The following is a 23,060-nucleotide window of genomic DNA, read 5'->3' as shown; positions in this document are numbered from 1 at the left end:
ATTTTTGAAATGACACAAGGTAAACTAGAATATTTGAAAAACTATATATCAAAATCTAAATTTTACAAGGTAGAACATTTTGAAATCAAATCAAATGTTATTTGTCAAATACCCGTGTTTAGCAGATGTTATAGCGGGTGTAGCGAAATGCTTGTCTCAAATTGAAACACGGTTTCTATTTTTTTACATTTTACGAGTGGATCAGACAATTTTGAAATTGAAACATTGAAACTAATATTATTCAATTTGAAGGAGTGTATTTGATCATTGGATTGTGGTCCTCTGTAGCTCAATTGGTAGAGCGTGGCGCCTGTAACGACAGGGGTAGTGGGTTCGACCCCCGGGACCACCCCATACGTAAAAACTGAATGCACACACGACTGTAAGTCGTTTTGGATAAAAGCGCCTGCTAAATGGCATATTATATTATTATTACTATACGACACCGTACATGTAGTGATTTTCTTTGCCACTGGGGCTGCTGTCCCGGTTCCGTCCCTCTTTGCCGCCAAGGACCAGATTCATCTTTGACCTGTGACGTCTCGCCCAACGCGAGGTCATTTGTTTTAAGTCGGCAAACGCTAAAATATCCGGCTAAACTCATTGATTATCGGATGAGTTATTAAAGATAAAACAATGGATAATCCACATATTAAATAGTTCATCGACTATATTTTGCATTTGATACTCCATTTTTTTAAAGAAAAATGTCTGAACTCAATTTAGCCCTCTCCAAAGAAGGCTGGTGGGTAGCTTTGGGCTAACGTTGTAGCTAGCTAGCTAAATTACACGTTCACTTTGCTAGCTAGCATAGCTTTGGCTTTTCAATTTGTGGATTAACGGTAACCTAGCTAGCTAGCTAGTTAACGTTAACTAAATTAACGCTTAATGTTTGATTTAGGATCTCACATACTATGATGGCTGTAATAATGTAGCTAAAAGGTTTGTACGCCAGATATGTGTAACTAGCTATGTTATTACATATCTGGAGTACAAACTGGTAACAGTAGCTAGCTAATGTTAGTAGCTAATTATGATTATTTTGGCAGTTGATGTTGCGAAGTTTGTCATTTATCTAGCAAATTTGCTGTCAATTAGCTTAGCATGAATAGCTTTGATATGCTAACTACAGGACAATTTTTGCTCATTTGAAGCTAGCTAGCTAAGTAGCTACCTAGCTTGCTACCTAAGTAAACAACTCTGACCACCGGTGTAGCTAGCTAGCTCTACATGACTGTAGCTACCTAGCTGTTAATATCTCTTCAAAGTTGATCTGCTAGTCAGTTGTTAGCTAGTTAAGTACACTCAAGTCATATGATATCTTAGCGAGCTGGCTGGCTGGCTAGCTTCTGAATGTCGATGTGTTTGTTCACCGTAGCTAGCTAGTGTTTTTTTGTTTAACTACAGCACATTGGTTATGCCATGGAATGTGAGCCCTTTCTTTTGGTTTACCTCCTACACAGGTACCTTACAGATGAAGGAATAGAGGAGTTGAAAGCCACTTCTGAGAAACCCTCAGCTAATTACATTATTCGCATTGCACTTAATGTAAGTAGCAAGTATTTCTCACATCACTCTTTCTAGTATACAGAAAACCGTTTTCTCTTCACCAGTGTAGATGTACATTAACTGGCCCTGGGGGGTTTGAGGAGAGAAGAGGAATGTTTGTCAGTGCTTACAGTCAATCTCATTTTCAAAAATCAAATCGGCTTACAAAACAGGTTTGTGTAAGGCCGGGTTCTCTACAAGCTCACAAAACAGATCCCTCTACATTGCTTTTACTATTGCTTGTTGAATGTGTTGCCGGTATGTCAGTAAATCAAAGTCAGCCTAATATGGCTGCGTTCCCATTCTCCACCCTAGTGTGTACTCACGCACTCCCCGTCCCTCCAGCCAATGCTTACGACGATCTAGTCTGAAATACACACTTAATTGGTATATAGAGCCTGAGACATTTGTGCACAATCGAGTAAATGTTCCTTACAAGCCAGAATGTTGATTAAAATTACATGTAAGCTTACTCTACCAGTTGTTTGTGCGGTTTGTCCTTCTACTGCTCGAAATGTGAGACAAAATGTCCACAGGAAGTATTGTTTAACTGACTTTTTAGAGTGCTCAAACCCCAGGATCTCTCGTCAATAGCTATTGAACCAAGCATGCCATGACAATGAAAATTGTATATTCTGAATCTTTTTTGAAGATTGAAATCCAAATATCCAATGTAAAACTTACTTTACCTCAGTACTGAACCACATACCTACCGGCTCTCTACAATGTCAGGTAAACAATACCTTCCTGTGGATATTTTGTCTCAGATTTCGAGCAGCCGAATGAGAAACCGGGAGAGTAAGTTTAAATGTAATTGTATTAAACATTCTGGCTTGTAAGGAACATTTACATGATTTTTCACACACGTCTGGCTGTCTATTCCAATTAATTGTATATTACAGCCTGATTTAATCAGACTTAACACCAATCCAATACTTTTTGAAGTCCATGACTGGGAGTGTGCACATGCACACTTTGGGAGACGTGTGGAGAGTCAGAATGCCAGTGTCTTCAAAACAGGTTTCTCTACACTGCTTTGAATTATGCTTATAGAGGTTTACTGGTGTCTCATTCAGTCAGCCTAATATGTTGGTTGGGCAAGTATTATTCCCCTTTTGTTAATCCCCTGTCTCTGTGACTGCCTCTGCAGAGTGACTTGAGGACTATTGGCAGGAAGTTTCTCCCTGCGGACGTCAACAGTGGCCGGGTGGAGAAGGTGAGGCGTTGTGTGTGTGTGTACTGGCGCAGATATGTGTACAAGAAAGGGTCAGAAAAACTGTCACACCTTATCATAATGACTCAGCGGATGAGGTTAGTCAAGCTACACTCCTATGGTGAGTAACCATGCTGAAGACACGTCAACTTAGAAAGCTAATTCCTAGGCTTTAGCTCTATCGCAGCCTTGAAAACATGCACATGACCCGGGTTTGATACCATGGTGGTTACGCTGTCTTGTGCACGTTTGAGAAATACAGAAATGCACTACTTCCAAAGGCCACTAGATGTCTCTGTCACACCAGCTTTAAAATGCCTTAATTCCTTCCTTCAGCCATGGGGAGTTGCACTGAGTTCAACTGAGAAAATGCCACAGATGATGACGAGGGAGATAATTAATTAATTTGTATGTGAGCAAATAACCCACAGTCCTCCTAAAGCTCAGAGCTAATAACCCACGGTCCTCCTAAAGCTCAGATAGCTAATAACCCACGGTCCTCCTAAAGCTCAGAATAAGATATTGCACTCCTTTCAGGTAAGTACAACTCCCTCTCTCTGCATATCTCTAACAGGGAAAGAGCCATCAATACTGGTAATTCAGAATTTCTCAGTGTGTGTGCATTGAGTTATTTTTTTGGCTCTTTTCCCAGAGTAGGCAATCACTAGACTGCAATTAATATGTACTGCATTTCCAAAGAGTTGGTTGAATTTGGAGCTGAGGTAAACTATTTTAATTGGAAGGTGTAAACCGCTGTTGGATGCAAAGGAGTGAACTAGAACCAGAGCTGGGAAAAGACGCAACATCTGAGTAGTTGTATTTCTTTATGGCCCTGTAGCTTAGATGCCACTGCTCTGTTTACAGCATGGAACTGAAGAACAAACACACTGTTTACATAAGCATTAAGGAAGATCAGGTACATAGTCTGGTACATAAGTGTTAAGGAAGATCAGGTACATGCGCGCAAAGGAAGGTCAGGTACATAAGCATTAAGGAAGGTCAGGTACATAAGCGTTAAGGAAGGTCAGGTACATAAGCGTTAAGGAAGGTCAGGTACATAAGCGTTAAGGAAGATCCGGTACATAAGCATTAAGGATCTCGAGTGGCACAGTGGTCTAAGGCACTGCATCGCAGTGCTAGCTGTGCCACTAGAGATCCTGGTTCGAATCCAGGCTCTGTCGTAGCCGGCCGCGACCGGGAGACCCATGGGGCGGCGCACAATTGGCCCAGCGTCGTCCAGGGTAGGGGAGGGAATGGCCGCCAGGGTTGTGGGTTCGATTCCCACGGGGGGCCAGTATGAAAAATAAAAATGTATGCACTCACTAACTGTAAGTCGATCTTGATAAGAGCGTCTGCTAAATGACTAAAATGTAAAAATAAAAATTGAAGGTCGGGTACATAAACATTAAGGAAGGTCAGGTACATAACATTAAGGAAGATCAGTTACATAAGTGGTAAGGAAGGTCAGGTACATACACGTTAAGGAAGGTCAGGTACATAAGCATTAAAGAAGGTCAGGTTCATAACATTAAGGAAGGTCAGTTACATAAGTGGCAAGGAAGGTCAGTTACATAAGTGGCAAGGAAGGTCAGGCACATAACGTTAAGGAAGGTCAGGTACATAACATTAAGGAAGGTCAGGTACATAACATTAAGGAAGGTCAGGTACATAAACATTAAGGAAGGTCAGGTACATAACATTAAGGAAGGTCAGGTACATAACATTAAGGAAGGTCAGTTACATAAGTGGTAAGGAAAGTCAGTTACATAAGTGGTTAGGAAGGTCAGGTACATACACGTTAAGGAAGGTCAGGCACATAAGCATTAAGGAAGGTCAGGTACATGAGTGTTAAGGAAGGTCAGGTATTTAAAAGCAGTAAGGAAGATCAGGTAAATAAACACATTAAGGAAGGTTTATGTACTTAAAAGTGTTAAGGAAGGTCAGGTACTTAAAAGCAGTGAGGTCAATTTGAGCGAGACTGCGAGGGTAGCTCAGTTCAATAAACGTTATGAATCCCAGAGGAGCAGTTATTGAAGCTGATGTCTTTACTTCAACAAACCCTGGCATTAGGACACACCGTAGCAAAATGTTTTGCAACGGAAAACTAAAAGAAACATTTCTTATTGGTCAAATCCAGGTCCCTCTCGCTTTGTCTGTCTTTTATCAGTTTGGTTCCTAATGAATACGGCCCCCATCTCACTCTCTACGGTGTGCCCTAATTAACACCACCACTGTATTTCTCTCCCCCGTCCCTGTCCCCGTCCCCCGTCCCCCATCCCCCGTCCCCGTCCCCCGTCCCCGTCTCCCCCAGGTGGAGGGTCCGTGTGTGCTGCAGGTGCAGAAGGTGAGGAACGTGTCGGCCCCCAAGGACCATGAGGAGTCTCAGGGAGCCCCCAGGATGCTGCGGCTGCAGATGACAGACGGACACACCAACGCTGTGGGCCTCGAGTTCAAACACCTCTCCCAGATCAGGTAGAGAACCGCTACTAGTTGAAACACCTCTCCCAGATCAGGTAGAGAACCACTACTAGTTGAAACACCTCTCCCAGATCAGGTAGAGAACCACCACTAGTTGAAACACCTCTCCCAGATCAGGTAGAGAACCACCACTAGTTGAAACACCTCTCCCAGATCAGGTAGAGAACCACTACTAGTTGAAACACCTCTCCCAGATCAGGTAGAGAACCACTACTAGTTGAAACACCTCTCCCAGATCAGGTAGAGAACCACTACTAGTTGAAACACCTCTCCCAGATCAGGTAGAGAACCACTACTGGTTGAAACACCTCTCCCAGATCAGGTAGAGAACCACTACTAGTTGAAACACCTCTCCCAGATCAGGTAGAGAACCACTACTAGTTGAAACACCTCTCCCAGATCAGGTAGAGAACCACCACTAGTTGAAACACCTCTCCCAGATCAGGTAGAGAACCACTACTAGTTGAAACACCTCTCCCAGATCAGGTAGAGAACCACCACTAGTTGAAACACCTCTCCCAGATCAGGTAGAGAACCACTACTAGTTGAAACACCTCTCCCAGATCAGGTAGAGAACCACCACTAGTTGAAACACCTCTCCCAGATCAGGTAGAGAACCACCACTAGTTGAAACACCTCTCCCAGATCAGGTAGAGAACCACTACTAGTTGAAACACCTCTCCCAGATCAGGTAGAGAACCACCACTAGTTGAAACACCTCTCCCAGATCAGGTAGAGAACCACTACTAGTTGAAACACCTCTCCCAGATCAGGTAGAGAACCACTACTAGTTGAAACACCTCTCCCAGATCAGGTAGAGAACCACTACTAGTTGAAACACCTCTCCCAGATCAGGTAGAGAACCACTACTAGTTGAAACACCTCTCCCAGATCAGGTAGAGAACCACTACTAGTTGAAACACCTCTCCCAGATCAGGTAGAGAACCACTACTAGTTGAAACACCTCTCCCAGATCAGGTAGAGGACCACTACTAGTTGAAACACCTCTCCCAGATCAGGTAGAGAACCACCACTAGTTGAAACACCTCTCCCAGATCAGGTAGAGAACCACTACTAGTTGAAACACCTCTCCCAGATCAGGTAGAGAACCACTACTAGTTGAAACACCTCTCCCAGATCAGGTAGAGAACCACTACTAGTTGAAACACCTCTCCCAGATCAGGTAGAGGACCACTACTAGTTGAAACACCTCTCCCAGATCAGGTAGAGAACAACTACTAGTTGAAACACCTCTCCCAGATCAGGTAGAGAACCACCACTAGTTGAAACACCTCTCCCAGATCAGGTAGAGAACCACTACTAGTTGAAACACCTCTCCCAGATCAGGTAGAGAACCACTACTAGTTGAAACACCTCTCCCAGATCAGGTAGAGAACCACTACTAGTTGAAACACCTCTCCCAGATCAGGTAGAGAACCACTACTAGTTGAAACACCTCTCCCAGATCAGGTAGAGAACCACTGCTAGTTGAAACACCTCTCCCAGATCAGGTAGAGAACCACTACTAGTTGAAACACCTCTCCCAGATCAGGTAGAGAACCACTACTAGTTGAAACACCTCTCCCAGATCAGGTAGAGAACCACTACTAGTTGAAACACCTCTCCAAGATCAGGTAGAGAACCACTACTAGTTGAAACACCTCTCCCAGATCAGGTAGAGGACCACTACTAGTTGAAACACCTCTCCCAGATCAGGTAGAGAACCACTACTAGTTGAAACACCTCTCCCAGATCAGGTAGAGAACCACTACTAGTTGAAACACCTCTCCCAGATCAGGTAGTGAACCACTACTAGTTGAAACACCTCTCCCAGATCAGGTAGAGAACCACTACTAGTTGAAACACCTCTCCCAGATCAGGTAGAGAACCACTACTAGTTGAAACACCTCTCCCAGATCAGGTAGAGAACCACTACTAGTTGAAACACCTCTCCCAGATCAGGTAGAGAACCACTACTAGTTGAAACACCTCTCCCAGATCAGGTAGAGAACCACTACTGGTTGAAACACCTCTCCCAGATCAGGTAGAGAACCACCACTAGTTGAAACACCTCTCCCAGATCAGGTAGAGAACCACTACTAGTTGAAACACCTCTCCCAGATCAGGTAGAGAACCACTACTGGTTGAAACACCTCTCCCAGATCAGATAGAGAACCACTACTAGTTGAAACACCTCTCCCAGATCAGGTAGAGAACCACTACTAGTTGAAACACCTCTCCCAGATCAGGTAGAGAACCACTACTAGTTGAAACACCTCTCCCAGATCAGGTAGAGAACCACTACTGGTTGAAACACCTCTCCCAGATCAGATAGAGAACCACTACTAGTTGAAACACCTCTCCCAGATCAGGTAGAGAACCACTACTAGTTGAAACACCTCTCCCAGATCAGGTAGAGAACCACTACTGGTTGAAACACCTCTCCCAGATCAGGTAGAGAACCACTACTAGTTGAAACACCTCTCCCAGATCAGGTAGAGAACCACTACTAGTTGAAACACCTCTCCCAGATCAGATAGAGAACCACTACTAGTTGAAACACCTCTCCCAGATCAGGTAGAGAACCACTACTAGTTGAAACACCTCTCCCAGATCAGGTAGAGAACCACTACTAGTTGAAACACCTCTCCCAGATCAGGTAGAGAACCACTACTAGTTGAAACACCTCTCCCAGATCAGATTGACGAAAAACTTGTGCCCAGAATTACATAGAACAATAAATTATAGGATCTCGATGAACTACTTGTTCAAACAGCTATAAGATCAGGTTGAGAACAGGCTTTTTAGGGTCTAGGCCAGGTTACTATAAATTACTTTGACAACTGTTAATGTAAAAAGTGCATTCTAAAATAAATCTGATTTTGATTGATCAGGCAGAGAACAGCTAGTTCAAACAAAGATCAGTTTATAGAGATCACATACTTTAAACACCAGGCTAAGCTCAGAGGTAATTTGTATCAAGCTGCTTCGAGTAGGGTGTGCTGATTTTTAAAGATCAGTTTTGTCGTTTTAAATCACCATGAATAAGAGTAAATGGACAGGGGTGATCTGGCCCTAGATCAGCACTACTACTCTGAGATACTTGATAGTTAGCATCAAAGGCTATCCGCTTCTTCTCCAAAGGCACAGAACAAGTTAGCATCAAAGGCTATCCGCTTCTTCTCCAAAGGCACAGAACAAGTTAGCATCAAAGGCTATCCGCTTCTTCTCCAAAGGCACAGAACGAGTTAGCATCAAAGGCTATCCGCTTCTTCTCCAAAGGCACAGAACGAGTTAGCATCAAAGGCTATCCGCTTCTTCTCCAAAGGCACAGAACAAGTTAGCATCAAAGGCTATCCGCTTCTTCTCCAAAGGCACAGAACAAGTTAGCATCAAAGGCTATCCGCTTCTTCTCCAAAGGCACAGAACAAGTTAGCATCAAAGGCTATCCGCTTCTTCTCCAAAGGCACAGAACAAGTTAGCATCAAAGGCTATCCGCTTCTTCTCCAAAGGCACAGAACAAGTTAGCATCAAAGGCTATCCGCTTCTTCTCCAAAGGCACAGAACAAGTTAGCATCAAAGGCTATCCGCTTCTTCTCCAAAGGCACAGAACAAGTTAGCATCAAAGGCTATCCGCTTCTTCTCCAAAGGCACAGAACAAGTTAGCATCAAAGGCTATCCGCTTCTTCTCCAAAGGCACAGAACAAGTTAGCATCAAAGGCTATCCGCTTCTTCTCCAAAGGCACAGAACAAGTTAGCATCAAAGGCTATCCGCTTCTTCTCCAAAGGCACAGAACAAGTTAGCATCAAAGGCTATCCGCTTCTTCTCCAAAGGCACAGAACAAGTTAGCATCAAAGGCTATCCGCTTCTTCTCCAAAGGCACAGAACAAGTTAGCATCAAAGGCTATCCGCTTCTTCTCCAAAGGCACAGAACAAGTTAGCATCAAAGGCTATCCGCTTCTTCTCCAAAGGCACAGAACAAGTTAGCATCAAAGGCTATCCGCTTCTTCTCCAAAGGCACAGAACCCAGTAAATCATTTGCTTTTCTGCACTGCAGAAAACTCCTGCATTCCAGCATACCAGGGATTCACTACATATATACAGTGAAGGGGAAAAAAAGTATTTGATCCCCTGCTGATTTTGTACGTTTGCCCACTGACAAAGACATGATCAGTCTATAATTTTAATGGTAGGTTTATTTGAACAGTGAGAGACAGAATAACAAAAAAAGAATCCAGAAAAATGCATGTCAAAAATGTTATAAATTGATTTGCATTTTAATGAGGGAAATAAATATTTGACCCCCTCTCAATCAGAAAGATATCTGGCTCCCAGGTGTCTTTTATACTGGTAAAGAGCTGAGATTAGGAGCACACTCTTAAAGGGAGTGCTCCTAATCTCAGTTTGTTACCTGTATAAAAGACACCTGTCCACAGAAGCAATCAATCAATCAGATTCCAAACTCTCCACCATGGCCAAGACCAAAGAGCTCTCCAAGGATGTCAGGGACAAGATTGTAGACCTACACAAGGCTGGAATGGTCTACAAGACCACCGCCAAGCAGCTTGGTGAGAAGGTGACAATAGTTGGTGCGAATATTCGCAAATGGAAGAAACACAAAATAACTGTCAATCTCCCTCGGCCTGGGGCTCCATGCAAGATCTCACCTCGTGGAGTTGCAATGATCATGAGAACGGTGAGGAATCAGCCCAGAACTACACGGGAGGATCTTGTCAATGATCTCAAGGCAGCTGGGACCATAGTCACCAAGAAAACAATTGGTAACACACCATGCCGTGAAGGACTGAAATCCTGCAGCGCCCGCAAGGTCCCCCTGCTCAAGAAAGCACATATACAGGCCCATCTGAAGTTTGCCAATGAACAACTGAATGATTCAGAGGAGAACTGGGTGAAAGTGTTGTGGTCAGATGAGACCAAAATGGAGCTCTTTGGCATCAACTCAACTCGCCTTGTTTGGAGGAGGAGGAATGCTGCCTATTACCCCAAGAACACCATCCCCACCGTCAAACATGGAGGTGGAAACATTATGCTTTGGGGGTGTTTTTCTGCTAAGTGGACAGGACAACTTCACCGCATCAAAGGGACGATGGACGGGGCCATGTACCGTCAAATCTTGGGTGAGAACCTCCTTCCCTCAGCCAGGGCATTGGAAATGGGTCGTGGATGGGTATTCCAGCATGACAATGACCCAAAACACACGGCCAAGGCAACAAAGGAGTGGCTCAAGAAGAAGCACATTAAGGTCCTGGAGTGGCCTAGCCAGTCTCCAGACCTTAATCCCATAGAAAATTTGTGGAGGGAGCTGAAGGTTCGAGTTGCCAAACGTCAGCCTCAAAACCTTAATGACTTGGAGAAGATCTGCAAAGAGGAGTGGGACAAAATCCCTCCTGAGATGTGTGCAAACCTGGTGGCCAACTACAAGAAACGTCTGACCTCTGTGATTGCCAACAAGGGTTTTGCCACCAAGTACTAAGTCATGTTTTGCAGAGGGCTCAAATACTTATTTCCCTCACTGTAGACTGATGCTGCTTCACTCCTCTCTACAAATCAGCCAGTATCGTAGCTAGATCCTAATTTTCAACCAAAGTACTTGTCTTGCTTTTGGAATGGAAGCACAGGCAGATGTGGGTGACTTTCTGAACTTCCTCAGCCCCCCCCCCATCCCCCCCCTCCTCCTTCCCGGTCTCCATCTCTCTCGCTTTCTTCTCCTCCCTGTAATTTCCACTCGTCAGCGGCTGATCTGCTACCAATCCCCCTTCCTTAATTACAACTCCATCCAAGCAGCGGCCGTGGCGACGGCTGCCATGGCTACCAGCCAGCCCCTACAGGTGGAGTGGCCGGAGAGGAAAGTAGAGGAGAGCGCCGTGTCCCAAATGGTACCCTATTCCCTATGGGGCCCTGGTCAAAACTACTACACTATAAAGGGAACAGGGTAACCATTTGGGACGCAAGGCGAGAGCTTGCCCAGAATCTATCCTAGTCAGCCATGAGGAGAGAACAGTACAACCCTTTTATAATGACAACACTAACTAGTGTCTGTTCTGTTGATATCAGCTAGCTCTGATAGTGGAGAGAGAGAGGGAGAGAGAGAGGGAGGGAGGGAGGGAGGGAGGGAGGGAGGGAGGGAGGGAGGGAGGGAGAGAAAAGGAAGCAGAAAGAGATGGATGAGAGGATGGATAGGGGGGGAAAAAGAAAGGGTTAGTTTGTAACGGCATGCAGCTCCGTTCCACAGTGTCATTCTGAGGCAGTATCCTGAGAGGACCCTGCTCCAGCCTCAGCTAGCTCAAACCTGTCCCAAAAGGCACCCTATTCCCTATGTAGTGCACTACTACTAGCCCTATGGGGGGGGCTCTTGTCAAATATGATGCACTATATAGGGGGACAGGGATCCATTTGGGACACACAGGGCCATTGGGTTGGAAGTGAAATCCCTAATTGCTGCGCGGCGCTGCATCAGTAGCTGGAAATCCCTCTAAGTCCCTGTGCTTTTTAATGAGAGGACTGGGGGGGCTGAGTCTCAAATGGTACCCTATTCCCTATTGGCTCTGGTCAAAAGTAGTGCACTACATAGGGAATGGAGTGCCATTTTGGGATGCGGGCTGGGGGCTCAGAGCTGGTGGTGATCAGGACACAGAACTGGGGCTGTTAATTTAAGATGAGAACGGCCTGCACCGTGGATGGGATTATTCCTAGGGTGGGTCCAAATTGGCATCATATTCCCTATATAGTGCACTACTTTTTGACCGTAGGCCATTGCCCAATCCAGACCACTTTTCTAAATGACACGCTGTGTTGCAAAAAGGGTGCCATTTGGGACCCAACACCCTAGTCCCGATAGTCGCACCATCCTACTGCAACACAGTGTGTAGGGCAATGGTCGAGGGTAGAGGGGGAGAGGTTTGGGGGGGGGGTAACGTAAGCTAAGCTAAGTCCTTTTGGCATGGCTGCCCCTGTTGGACTGGAGCCACCACAGGCATAGCCGGCTGGACGAAGAGTTTAGGAGGGAAATGAATCATGATGATTTCTGTTTCTCTTCTAATTAAAGCCGGGCCAGACTGCTTTCATATCAGTGTCCTGTTTGGTCCATCTGTCTGTTGTGTTTTCATTCCGTTGTTACAGATAAAGACATCTATTGTTTATCAATCTCCTGGTTTTGTTTTTGCCCTGTCAATATTAGGTTAACATATGATCTGTGCTTCCATTCCATTGTTGTAGCCAATGGTTATTAAATGCAACTGTCAACATATTCCATATAAACCTATTATAGTCAATCTCCTGGCTGTTTGATTGTTTTGGCATTGGTTTAAGCTTCCTTAACTGCCAAGTTAGAGCTTGCCATATAATTAAACATTGGTTCTCTATGGAGCTGTCCTCTGGCCTCCCTAATTCACCCCCTGTGTTGCTTTCAGTCTGAACACCCCTCCAGGAACCAAGGTGAAGGTCCTTGGTACGGTCCAGGTGAAGAATGGCATTCTGCTTCTGGATGACTCAAAGATCTCCGTCCTCGGAGGGGAGGTCGACCACATGATGGAGAAATGGGAACTGCAAAGGGTGAGGAAGAGGGAGTTTTACCCTTCGTTTTACAGCAGAACGTCTCTGTGAACGCGTCCCAAATAGCACCCTATTCCCTACATAGTGCATGCACTTAAAAAGTAGTGCACTAGACTATATACTATATAGGGAATAGAGGCGCTGTTAAACCAATGTGTATTATATTAGCATATACACTGTTACTGGACAGTTGTTCGTCCTATCTGGTTCCACCATGACAAAGGATATGCTAAAGGGTGTACTAAAGGGTGGGTGTGCTAAAGGGTGGGTGTGCTAAAGGGTGGGTGTACTAAAGGGTGTACTAAAGGGTGGGTGTACTAAAGGGTGTACTAAAGGGTGTACTAAAGGGTGGGTGTACTAAAGGGTGTACTAAAGGGTGTACTAAAGGGTGTACTAAAGGGTGGGTGTACTAAAGGGTGTACTAAAGGGTGTACTAAAGGGTGGGTGTACTAAAGGGTGTACTAAAGGGTGTACTAAAGGGTGTACTAAAGGGTGGGTGTACTAAAGGGTGTACTAAAGGGTGGGTGTACTAAAGGGTGTACTAAAGGGTGTACTAAAGGGTGGGTGTGCTAAAGGGTGGGTGTGCTAAAGGGTGGGTGTACTAAAGGGTGTACTAAAGGGTGTACTAAAGGGTGTACTAAAGGGTGGGTGTACTAAAGGGTGTACTAAAGGGTGTACTAAAGGGTGTACTAAAGGGTGGGTGTACTAAAGGGTGTACTAAAGGGTGTACTAAAGGGTGTACTAAAGGGTGGGTGTACTAAAGGGTGTACTAAAGGGTGTACTAAAGGATATATTAAAGGGGGTACTAAAGGGTGGGTGTACTAAAGGGTGGGTGTGCTAAAGGGTGGGTGTACTAAAGGGTGTACTAAAGGGTGGGTGTACTAAAGGGTGGGTGTACTAAAGGGTGTACTAAAGGGTGGGTGTACTAAAGGGTGGGTGTACTAAAGGGTGGGTGTACTAAAGGGTGGGTGTACTAAAGGGTGTACTAAAGGGTGGGTGTACTAAAGGGTGGGTGTACTAAAGGGTGGGTGTACTAAAGGGTGGGTGTACTAAAGGGTGGGTGTACTAAAGGGTGGGCAGGGGCGGTGTGTTCAATAGGGCGATATGGGCGACGCACTGCCAAACGGGAAAAGGAAGGGATTTTTTTTCTAATCAATTATATCACGGCAACAGTAGTTATCAGTGTTGTAATCTAGACGTCTGATCTGCCACAGTGCCACTAAATGTCCAATCAGGCTAAAGTCGTGCTTCAAATGGCCCCCCCCCCTTTTGGGGCGATTTCAGTCAGGTTGAAAATCGCCCAGAAGTCTGTCATAGACTCCCATGTAAAATCTATTTTTTTCAAATATCAGAGCTTTCAATACAATCTCTATGGGTTTCTGAGGGCTTGCACTTACGCGCTTTCGTCATACGTAACATAACCATGAACGTAACTAAGAAAAGAGCGGGTAGCCTCGTCAATCAATTCACTACTACTATCAAAATGGCTAGGCTTCAGTGCAACTCGATTGTGTCTTTGAAAGAAGTTCCTTTTTGTCGGCGAACAAATGAAGATAAATTGGCAACGAAACAATTAGGACCTCCCAGACCAAATTTAATAATTCAACAGGTTTCTACTAAAGGGGGGAAGTCCTACACCCGAGGATTTTCCAAAAATTGGTACGAACGAAAAACCTGGCTAGCAGGCTGCGATGTAGCTAATGCAGTCTTCTGCTACCCCCTGCTTACTCTTTCACCCTGAAGGCGGCACGGCAGACAGCACCGCTTGGACAGCGACTGGTGTGTAACGGACATGCACCATCTTTCAGGAAAGATTAAGAAACATGAGCTGTCAAAGACCCACATGGATAGCTGTTTGAGATTGTCTGCTTTGGGGAGAGTGAACATTCCCACTCAACTGGATGAGGGATACAGGCTAGCTGTCCGCCGCCACAACGATGAGGTTAGTGTTGATAATCACAAGTTTACTGGAGAACTGAAACTGACAAGGCTGACAAGATAGGACCCTTTTGTCCATTGTTATTGGATAGGAACAGAACTTATAACCAGCTCCTGACCTAAATAGATCTTAGCACAACATTTTACTCAACATATCATATTCCATATTCACTATAACAAATATATTTACTACGACATTAGCAAGAACCGCCACATCCTCAGCCGGCTAATCCAGTGTGTGAAGTTTTGCGGAGTGTTTGAGTTAGCTTTGCGAGGCAAAGATGAAACTGAGGGCTCCACCAACCCTGGTAAGCCAACACTTTTGAGATCAGTCAATAAATGCTTCTGGTATTGACTTATATGCTGCCCCTGTCTTCATGTTGTTGCTGGACATATCTTTTTTAAAATGTGTGTAGGTCACCTAAATCATCAGAAAAATTGCCCCCCCTGAGAATTTTTTCAGGAGCCGCCACTGAGGGTGGGTGTACTAAAGGGTGTACTAAAGGGTGGGTGTACTAAAGGGTGGGTGTACTAAAGGGTGGGTGTACTAAAGGGTGTACTAAAGGGTATATTAAAGGGGGTACTAAAGGGGGTACTAAAGGATATATTAAAGGGTGTACTAAAGGGTGTACTAAAGGTTGTACTAAAGGGTGTACTAAAGGATATATTAAAGGGTGTACTAAAGGATATATTAAAGGGTGTACTAAAGGATATATTAAAGGGGGTACTAAAGGGGGTACTAAAGGGGGTACTAAAGGGTGTACTAAAGGATATATTAAAGGGTGTACTAAAGGGTGTACTAAAGGGTGTACTAAAGGATATATTAAAGGGTGTACTAAAGGGTGTACTAAAGGATATATTAAAGGGTGTACTAAAGGGTGTACTAAAGGGTGTACTAAAGGATATATTAAAGGGTGTACTAAAGGATATATTAAAGGGGGTACTAAAGGGGGTACTAAAGGGTGTACTAAAGGATATATTAAAGGGTGTACTAAAGGGTGTACTAAAGGATATATTAAAGGGGGTACTAAAGGGTGTACTAAAGGGGGTACTAAAGGATATATTAAAGGGGGTACTAAAGGGTGTACTAAAGGGTATATTAAAGGGTGTACTAAAGGGTGTACTAAAGGGTATATTAAAGGGTGTACTAAAGGGTGTACTAAAGGGTGTACTAAAGGGTATATTAAAGGGGGTACTAAAGGGTGTACTAAAGGGTATATTAAAGGGGGTACTAAAGGGTGTACTAAAGGGTGTACTAAAGGGTATATTAAAGGGGGTACTAAAGGGTGTACTAAAGGATATATTAAAGGGTGTACTAAAGGGTGTACTAAAGGGTGTACTAAAGGGTGTACTAAAGGATATATTAAAGGGTGTACTAAAGGATATATTAAAGGGGGTACTAAAGGGGGTACTAAAGGGGGTACTAAAGGGGGTACTAAAGGATATATTAAAGGGTGTACTAAAGGGTGTACTAAAGGATATATTAAAGGGGGTACTAAAGGGTGTACTAAAGGGGGTACTAAAGGATATATTAAAGGGGGTACTAAAGGGTGGGTGTACTAAGGGATGTACTAAAGGGTGTACTAAAGGATATATTAAAGGGTGTACTAAAGGATATATTAAAGGGGGTACTAAAGGGGGTACTAAAGGATATATTAAAGGGTGTACTAAAGGGTGTACTAAAGGATATATTAAAGGGTGTACTAAAGGGTGTACTAAAGGATATATTAAAGGGTGTACTAAAGGGTGTACTAAAGGGTGTACTAAAGGGTGTACTAAAGGATATATTAAAGGGTGTACTAAAGGATATATTAAAGGGGGTACTAAAGGGGGTACTAAAGGGTGTACTAAAGGATATATTAAAGGGTGTACTAAAGGGTGTACTAAAGGATATATTAAAGGGTGTACTAAAGGGTGTACTAAAGGGGGTACTAAAGGATATATTAAAGGGGGTACTAAAGGGTGTACTAAAGGGTATATTAAAGGGGGTACTAAAGGGTGTACTAAAGGGTATATTAAAGGGGGTACTAAAGGGTGTACTAAAGGATATATTAAAGGGTGTACTAAAGGGTGTACTAAAGGGTATATTAAAGGGGGTACTAAAGGGTGTACTAAAGGATATATTAAAGGGTGTACTAAAGGGTGTACTAAAGGGTGTACTAAAGGGTGTACTAAAGGGTATATTAAAGGGTGTACTAAAGGATATATTAAAGGGGGTACTAAAGGGGGTACTAAAGGGGGTACTAAAGGGTGTACTAAAGGATATATTAAAGGGTGTACTAAAGGGTGTACTAAAGGATATATTAAAGGGGGTACTAAAGGGTGTACTAAAGGGTGTACTAAAGGATATATTAAAGAGGGTACTAAAGGGTGGGTGTACTAAGGGATGTACTAAAGGGTGTACTAAAGGATATATTAAAGGGGGTACTAAAGGGTGTACTAAAGGGTGTACTAAAGGGTGTACTAAAGGGTATATTAAAGGGTGTACTAAAGGGTGTACTAAAGGGTATATTAAAGGGGGTACTAAAGGGTGTACTAAAGGGTGTACTAAAGGGTGGGTGTACTAAGGGATGTACTAAAGGGTGTACTAAAGGATATATTAAAGGGGGTACTAAAGGGTGTACTAAAGGGGGTACTAAAGGATATATTAAAGGGGGTACTAAAGGGTGGGTGTACTAAGGGATGTACTAAAGGGGGTACTAAAGGATATATTAAAGGGTGTACTAAAGGGTGGGTGTACTAAGGGATGTACTAAAGGGTGTACTAAAGGATATATTAAAGGGGGTACTAAAGGGTGTACTAAAGGGGGTACTAAAGGATATATTAAAGGGGGTACTAAAGGGTTGGTGTACTAAGGGATGTACTAAAGGGTGTACTAAAGGATATATTAAAGGGGGTACTAAAGGGTGTACTAAAGGGGGTACTAAAGGATATATTAAAGGGGGTACTAAAGGGTGGGTGTACTAAGGGATGTACTAAAGGGGGTACTAAAGCAGTGGTATTCAAACTTTATCTGCAGGGACGCCATTTTTTCCGCATTCATTTCTCGTGACCCCACCCCGTCCCAAATATAATGACCCAACCTTAACATCGGTACATCTAGATTTTTACTTCACCAATGAACCTTCAATTCATTACATTTTAATCTGTTATCAAAATGAAAAGAGACCAATAAATAAATTTACTCAATGACATTTTTACATTTGTTATTATCTTTTGTATATTGTCCCATACAATAATCTGTACTCTGAATTATTTTGTTCCTAAAAAAAAAATAAGTGTAAAAAAGTTTGCAGACTCCACTGGAGTTCCCCAACGACCCCGATTTTGAATACCACTGTACCAAAGGGTGTACCAAAGGGGTGTACCAAAGGGGTGTACCAAAGGGGTGTACCAAAGGGGTGTACCAAGGGGTGTACTAAAGGGTGTACCAAAGGGGTGTACCAAAGGGGTGTACCAAAGGGGTGTACCAAAGGGGTGTACCAAAGGGGTGTACCAAAGGGGGTACCAAAGGGTGTACCAAAGGGTGTACCAAAGGGGTGTACCAAAGGGGTGTACCAAAGGGGTGTACCAAAGGGGTGTACCAAAGGGGTGTACTAAGAGGTGTACTAAATCCCCCTTCTCTTCTCCCCTTTGACCTCCAGAGCTTGGCCAAACACAGCAGGAGTAACATCGGAAGAGAGGGTGGAGCCCCTCCCTTTGTGCCCTTCGGACAGGTAAGGCCTGTCACACACAGCCAATCAGACTGTCTTTTTCTGTTCACTAACCAATCAGACTGGTTCTCTCTGTTGACTAACCAATCAGACTGGTTCTCTCTCTGTTGACTAACCAATCAGACTGGTTCTCTCTCTGTTGACTAACCAATCAGACTGGTTCTCTCTGTTGACTAACCAATCAGACTGGTTCTCTCTGTTGACTAACCAATCAGACTGGTTCTCTCTGTTGACTAACCAATCAGACTGGTTCTCTCTGTTGACTAACCAATCAGACTGGTTCTCTCTGTTGACTAACCAATCAGACTGGTTCTCTCTGTTGACTAACCAATCAGACTGGTTCTCTCTGTTGACTAACCAATCAGACTGGTTCTCTCTGTTGACTAACCAATCAGACTGGTTCTCTCTGTTGACTAACCAATCAGACTGGTTCTCTCTCTGTTGACTAACCAATCAGACTGGTTCTCTCTGTTGACTAACCAATCAGACTGGTTCTCTCTCTGTTGACTAACCAATCAGACTGGTTCTCTCTCTGTTGACTAACCAATCAGACTGATTCTCTCTCTGTTGACTAACCAATCAGACTGATTCTCTCTCTGTTGACTAACCAATCAGACTGATTCTCTCTCTGTTGACTAACCAATCAGACTGGTTCTCTCTCTGTTCACTAACCAATCAGACTGGTTCTCTCTCTGTTGACTAACCAATCAGACTGGTTCTCTCTCTGTTGACTAACCAATCAGACTGGTTCTCTCTCTGTTGACTAACCAATCAGACTGGTTCTCTCTCTGTTGACTAACCAATCAGACTGATTCTCTCTGTTGACTAACCAATCAGACTGGTTCTCTCTCTGTTGACTAACCAATCAGACTGATTCTCTCTATGTTGACTAACCAATCAGACTGATTCTCTCTGTTGACTAACCAATCAGACTGATTCTCTCTGTTGACTAACCAATCAGACTGGTTCTCTCTCTGTTGACTAACCAATCAGACTGGTTCTCTCTGTTGACTAACCAATCAGACTGGTTCTCTCTCTGTTGACTAACCAATCAGACTGGTTCTCTCTCTGTTGACTAACCAATCAGACTGGTTCTCTCTCTGTTGACTAACCAATCAGACTGATTCTCTCTCTGTTGACTAACCAATCAGACTGATTCTCTCTCTGTTGACTAACCAATCAGACTGGTTCTCTCTGTTGACTAACCAATCAGACTGGTTCTCTCTCTGTTGACTAACCAATCAGACTGGTTCTCTCTCTGTTGACTAACCAATCAGACTGATTCTCTCTCTGTTGACTAACCAATCAGACTGATTCTCTCTGTTGACTAACCAATCAGACTGATTCTCTCTGTTGACTAACCAATCAGACTGGTTCTCTCTCTGTTGACTAACCAATCAGACTGATTCTCTCTCTGTTGACTAACCAATCAGACTGATTCTCTCTGTTGACTAACCAATCAGACTGATTCTCTCTGTTGACTAACCAATCAGACTGGTTCTCTCTCTGTTGACTAACCAATCAGACTGATTCTCTCTGTTGACTAACCAATCAGACTGGTTCTCTCTCTGTTGACTAACCAATCAGACGGATTCTCTCTCTGTTGACTAACCAATCAGACTGATTCTCTCTTTGTTGACTAACCAATCAGACTGGTTCTCTCTCTGTTGACTAACCAATCAGACTGATTCTCTCTCTGTTGACTAACCAATCAGACTGATTCTCTCTGTTGACTAACCAATCAGACTGGTTCTCTCTCTGTTGACTAACCAATCAGACTGATTCTCTCTGTTGACTAACCAATCAGACTGATTCTCTCTGTTGACTAACCAATCAGACTGGTTCTCTCTCTGTTGACTAACCAATCAGACTGATTCTCTCTCTGTTGACTAACCAATCAGACTGATTCTCTCTATGTTGACTAACCAATCAGACTGATTCTCTCTGTTGACTAACCAATCAGACTACTTCTCTCTGTTGACTAACCAATCAGACTGGTTCTCTCTCTGTTGACTAACCAATCAGACTGATTCTCTCTCTGTTGACTAACCAATCAGACTGATTCTCTCTGTTGACTAACCAATCAGACTGATTCTCTCTGTTGACTAACCAATCAGACTGGTTCTCTCTCTGTTGACTAACCAATCAGACTGATTCTCTCTGTTGACTAACCAATCAGACTGATTCTCTCTCTGTTGACTAACCAATCAGACTGATTCTCTCTCTGTTGACTAACCAATCAGACTGATTCTCTCTCTGTTGACTAACCAATCAGACTGATTCTCTCTCTGTTGACTAACCAATCAGACTGATTCTCTCTGTTGACTAACCAATCAGACTGGTTCTCTCTGTTGACTAACCAATCAGACTGATTCTCTCTCGTTGACTAACCAATCAGACTGATTCTCTCTCTGTTGACTAACCAATCAGACTGATTCTCTCTCTGTTGACTAACCAATCAGACTGATTCTCTCTGTTGACTAACCAATCAGACTGATTCTCTCTGTTGACTAACCAATCAGACTGATTCTCTCTGTTGACTAACCAATCAGACTGATTCTCTCTCTGTTGACTAACCAATCAGACTGATTCTCTCTCTGTTGACTAACCAATCAGACTGATTCTCTCTGTTGACTTGACTAACCAATCAGACTGGTTCTCTCTGTTGACTAACCAATCAGACTGATTCTCTCTGTTGACTAACCAATCAGACTGATTCTCTCTCTGTTGACTAACCAATCAGACTGATTCTCTCTCTGTTGACTAACCAATCAGACTGATTCTCTCTCTGTTGACTAACCAATCAGACGGATTCTCTCTGTTGACTAACCAATCAGACTGATTCTCTCTGTTGACTAACCAATCAGACTGATTCTCTCTCTGTTGACTAACCAATCAGACTGGTTCTCTCTGTTGACTAACCAATCAAATTCTTCTCTCTGTGCTCCTCAGAAGTGTGTAAGGAATGAGGAAGTGGACTGTAGAGAGCTGGACAGCAGGAAAACCCTGGTCAGCACCAGCGTGGTGAAAACAGCTGAGGAGAATGAAGAGTTTGAGAAGCAGAGGCTTGCAGCCATCGCTGAGGTCGCCAAGAGCAAAGAGGTCTGTGTGTGCTTTTATCCCTGTTGTCATAGCTACAGTAACTGCATCACTTATGTCTGTTAAACTGTATCCGTGTCCACTGTGTGAGTTGGTGCTGTTTCTACTGGCTTGTTGTATATTAAAGGGCCAGTTTCCCAGACACAGATTAGGTCTAGATTATCCATTGAAACAGTTTGCTAGTCCAGGATTAGGTTTAGTCTGTCTGCCTGGGGAAACCAGCCCTGAGTGTCTTTTGACCTCTTCTGAAGGGAACTCGTACGTTTGGCGGCGGAGGCAATGCGGGGGGGAACCTGGTTAACACGGGCAGCCGGGACAGCTACCGACGAGGAGACCGAGGAGACAGGGACTCGTACCGGCAGAGACGAGAGGAGAGGACGGAGGAGCCCGGCCGACCAGAAGGAAACTACAGAGAGCTCGGGAGTTACCGGGAACAGCCAAACTACCGGGAACTAGGAAATTACCGCGAGCTGGTGAGGGCTTTGACCTTTGACCCAGTGTTTCCCTTAGTTGTGTATAGCCTCTCTTTCCCTCTGTCTAAAAGCTCCTGCCCCCCTGGCTCCTATCAGTCTTGAAAATGTTTGTGCCAGAGACACTGGATGTTTTGAGGTCTTTGTGGTCAGGAGAATAATTCTGGGGAAATATGCCTTCGCTCTCTGGTCTTGGGCTGATCCGTTTAGGCTTCACTACAACAACTTCATTCATTTGTGTAATCTACATTCCTGGCTTGCAGTAAAAATGTCTCTCATTGGTTTTTATTGACCAATTTTGGTGTCGGAGTCAGATGATGGCTTGGGGGTCTTTGTGGTCTGATTTGAAAGTAATCGTGGGGACACACTCATTGCTTTAAGACTGTGTGGGGCTGGGCAGGCCTCAACAACAACAACAACAACAACAACAACAAGTCATTCAGGAGGGGAGGAGGGGAGAGGGGAGGAGGGGAGAGGGGAGGGAGGGGGGAGTGGAGGGGGGAGGGAGGAGGGGGGAGGGGGGAGGGGAGGAGGGGAGAGGGGAGGGGGGGAGGGGGGAGGAGAGGAAGGGGGTAGGGGGGAGGGGAGGAAGGGGGGAGAGGAGAGGAAGGGAGAGGAAGGGGGGAGGGGAGAGGAGAGGAAGGGGGGAGTGGAGGGGGGGGGAGGGGAGAGGAGAGGAAGGGGGGAGGGGAGAGGAAGGGGGAGAGGAGAGGAGAGGAAGGGGGAGAGGGGAAGGGGCGGGGGGAGGGGAGGGAAGGGGGGAGGGGAGAGGAAGGGGGAGGGGGGGAGAGGAGAGGAGGGGGGAGGGGGGAGTGGAGGGGAGAGGGGAGGGAAGGGGGAGAGGAAGGGGGGAGGGGAGGGGAGAGGAGAGGAAGGAGGGAGGGGAGAGGAGAGGAAGGAGGGAGGGGAGGGGAGGGGAGAGGAAGGGGGGGAGGGGGGAGGAGAGGAAGGGGGGAGGGGAGGGGAGAGGAGAGGAAGGGGGAGAGGAGAGGAGAGGAAGGGGGGAGGGGAGGGAGAGGGGGGGGAGG

The 23,060-nt window shown here is 44.6% G+C and overlaps 1 protein-coding gene across 1 annotated transcript; it reads left to right on the top strand.

The window, feature by feature from the left end:
* Positions 1-553: 553 nt before the first annotated feature.
* Positions 554-22,035, top strand: LOC311126547 (tudor domain-containing protein 3-like; the record flags this gene model as incomplete). The annotated part of the gene is made up of 8 exons (XM_084200538.1): positions 554-745; positions 1,464-1,548; positions 2,699-2,764; positions 5,073-5,233; positions 12,671-12,812; positions 18,395-18,466; positions 21,416-21,565; positions 21,814-22,035. Coding segments are annotated over exons 1-8 (936 nt in total), but the record flags the coding sequence as incomplete, so codon positions are not given.
* Positions 22,036-23,060: the final 1,025 nt, after the last annotated feature.

Source organism: Coregonus lavaretus (assembly GCF_964263955.1).
Source record: "Coregonus lavaretus genome assembly, contig: HAP1_SCAFFOLD_3604, whole genome shotgun sequence".
NCBI classification, from domain to species: domain Eukaryota; kingdom Metazoa; phylum Chordata; class Actinopteri; order Salmoniformes; family Salmonidae; genus Coregonus; species Coregonus lavaretus.
Note: the sequence above shows the minus strand (reverse complement) of the source record. Positions and strands in the feature narration are given on the sequence as shown.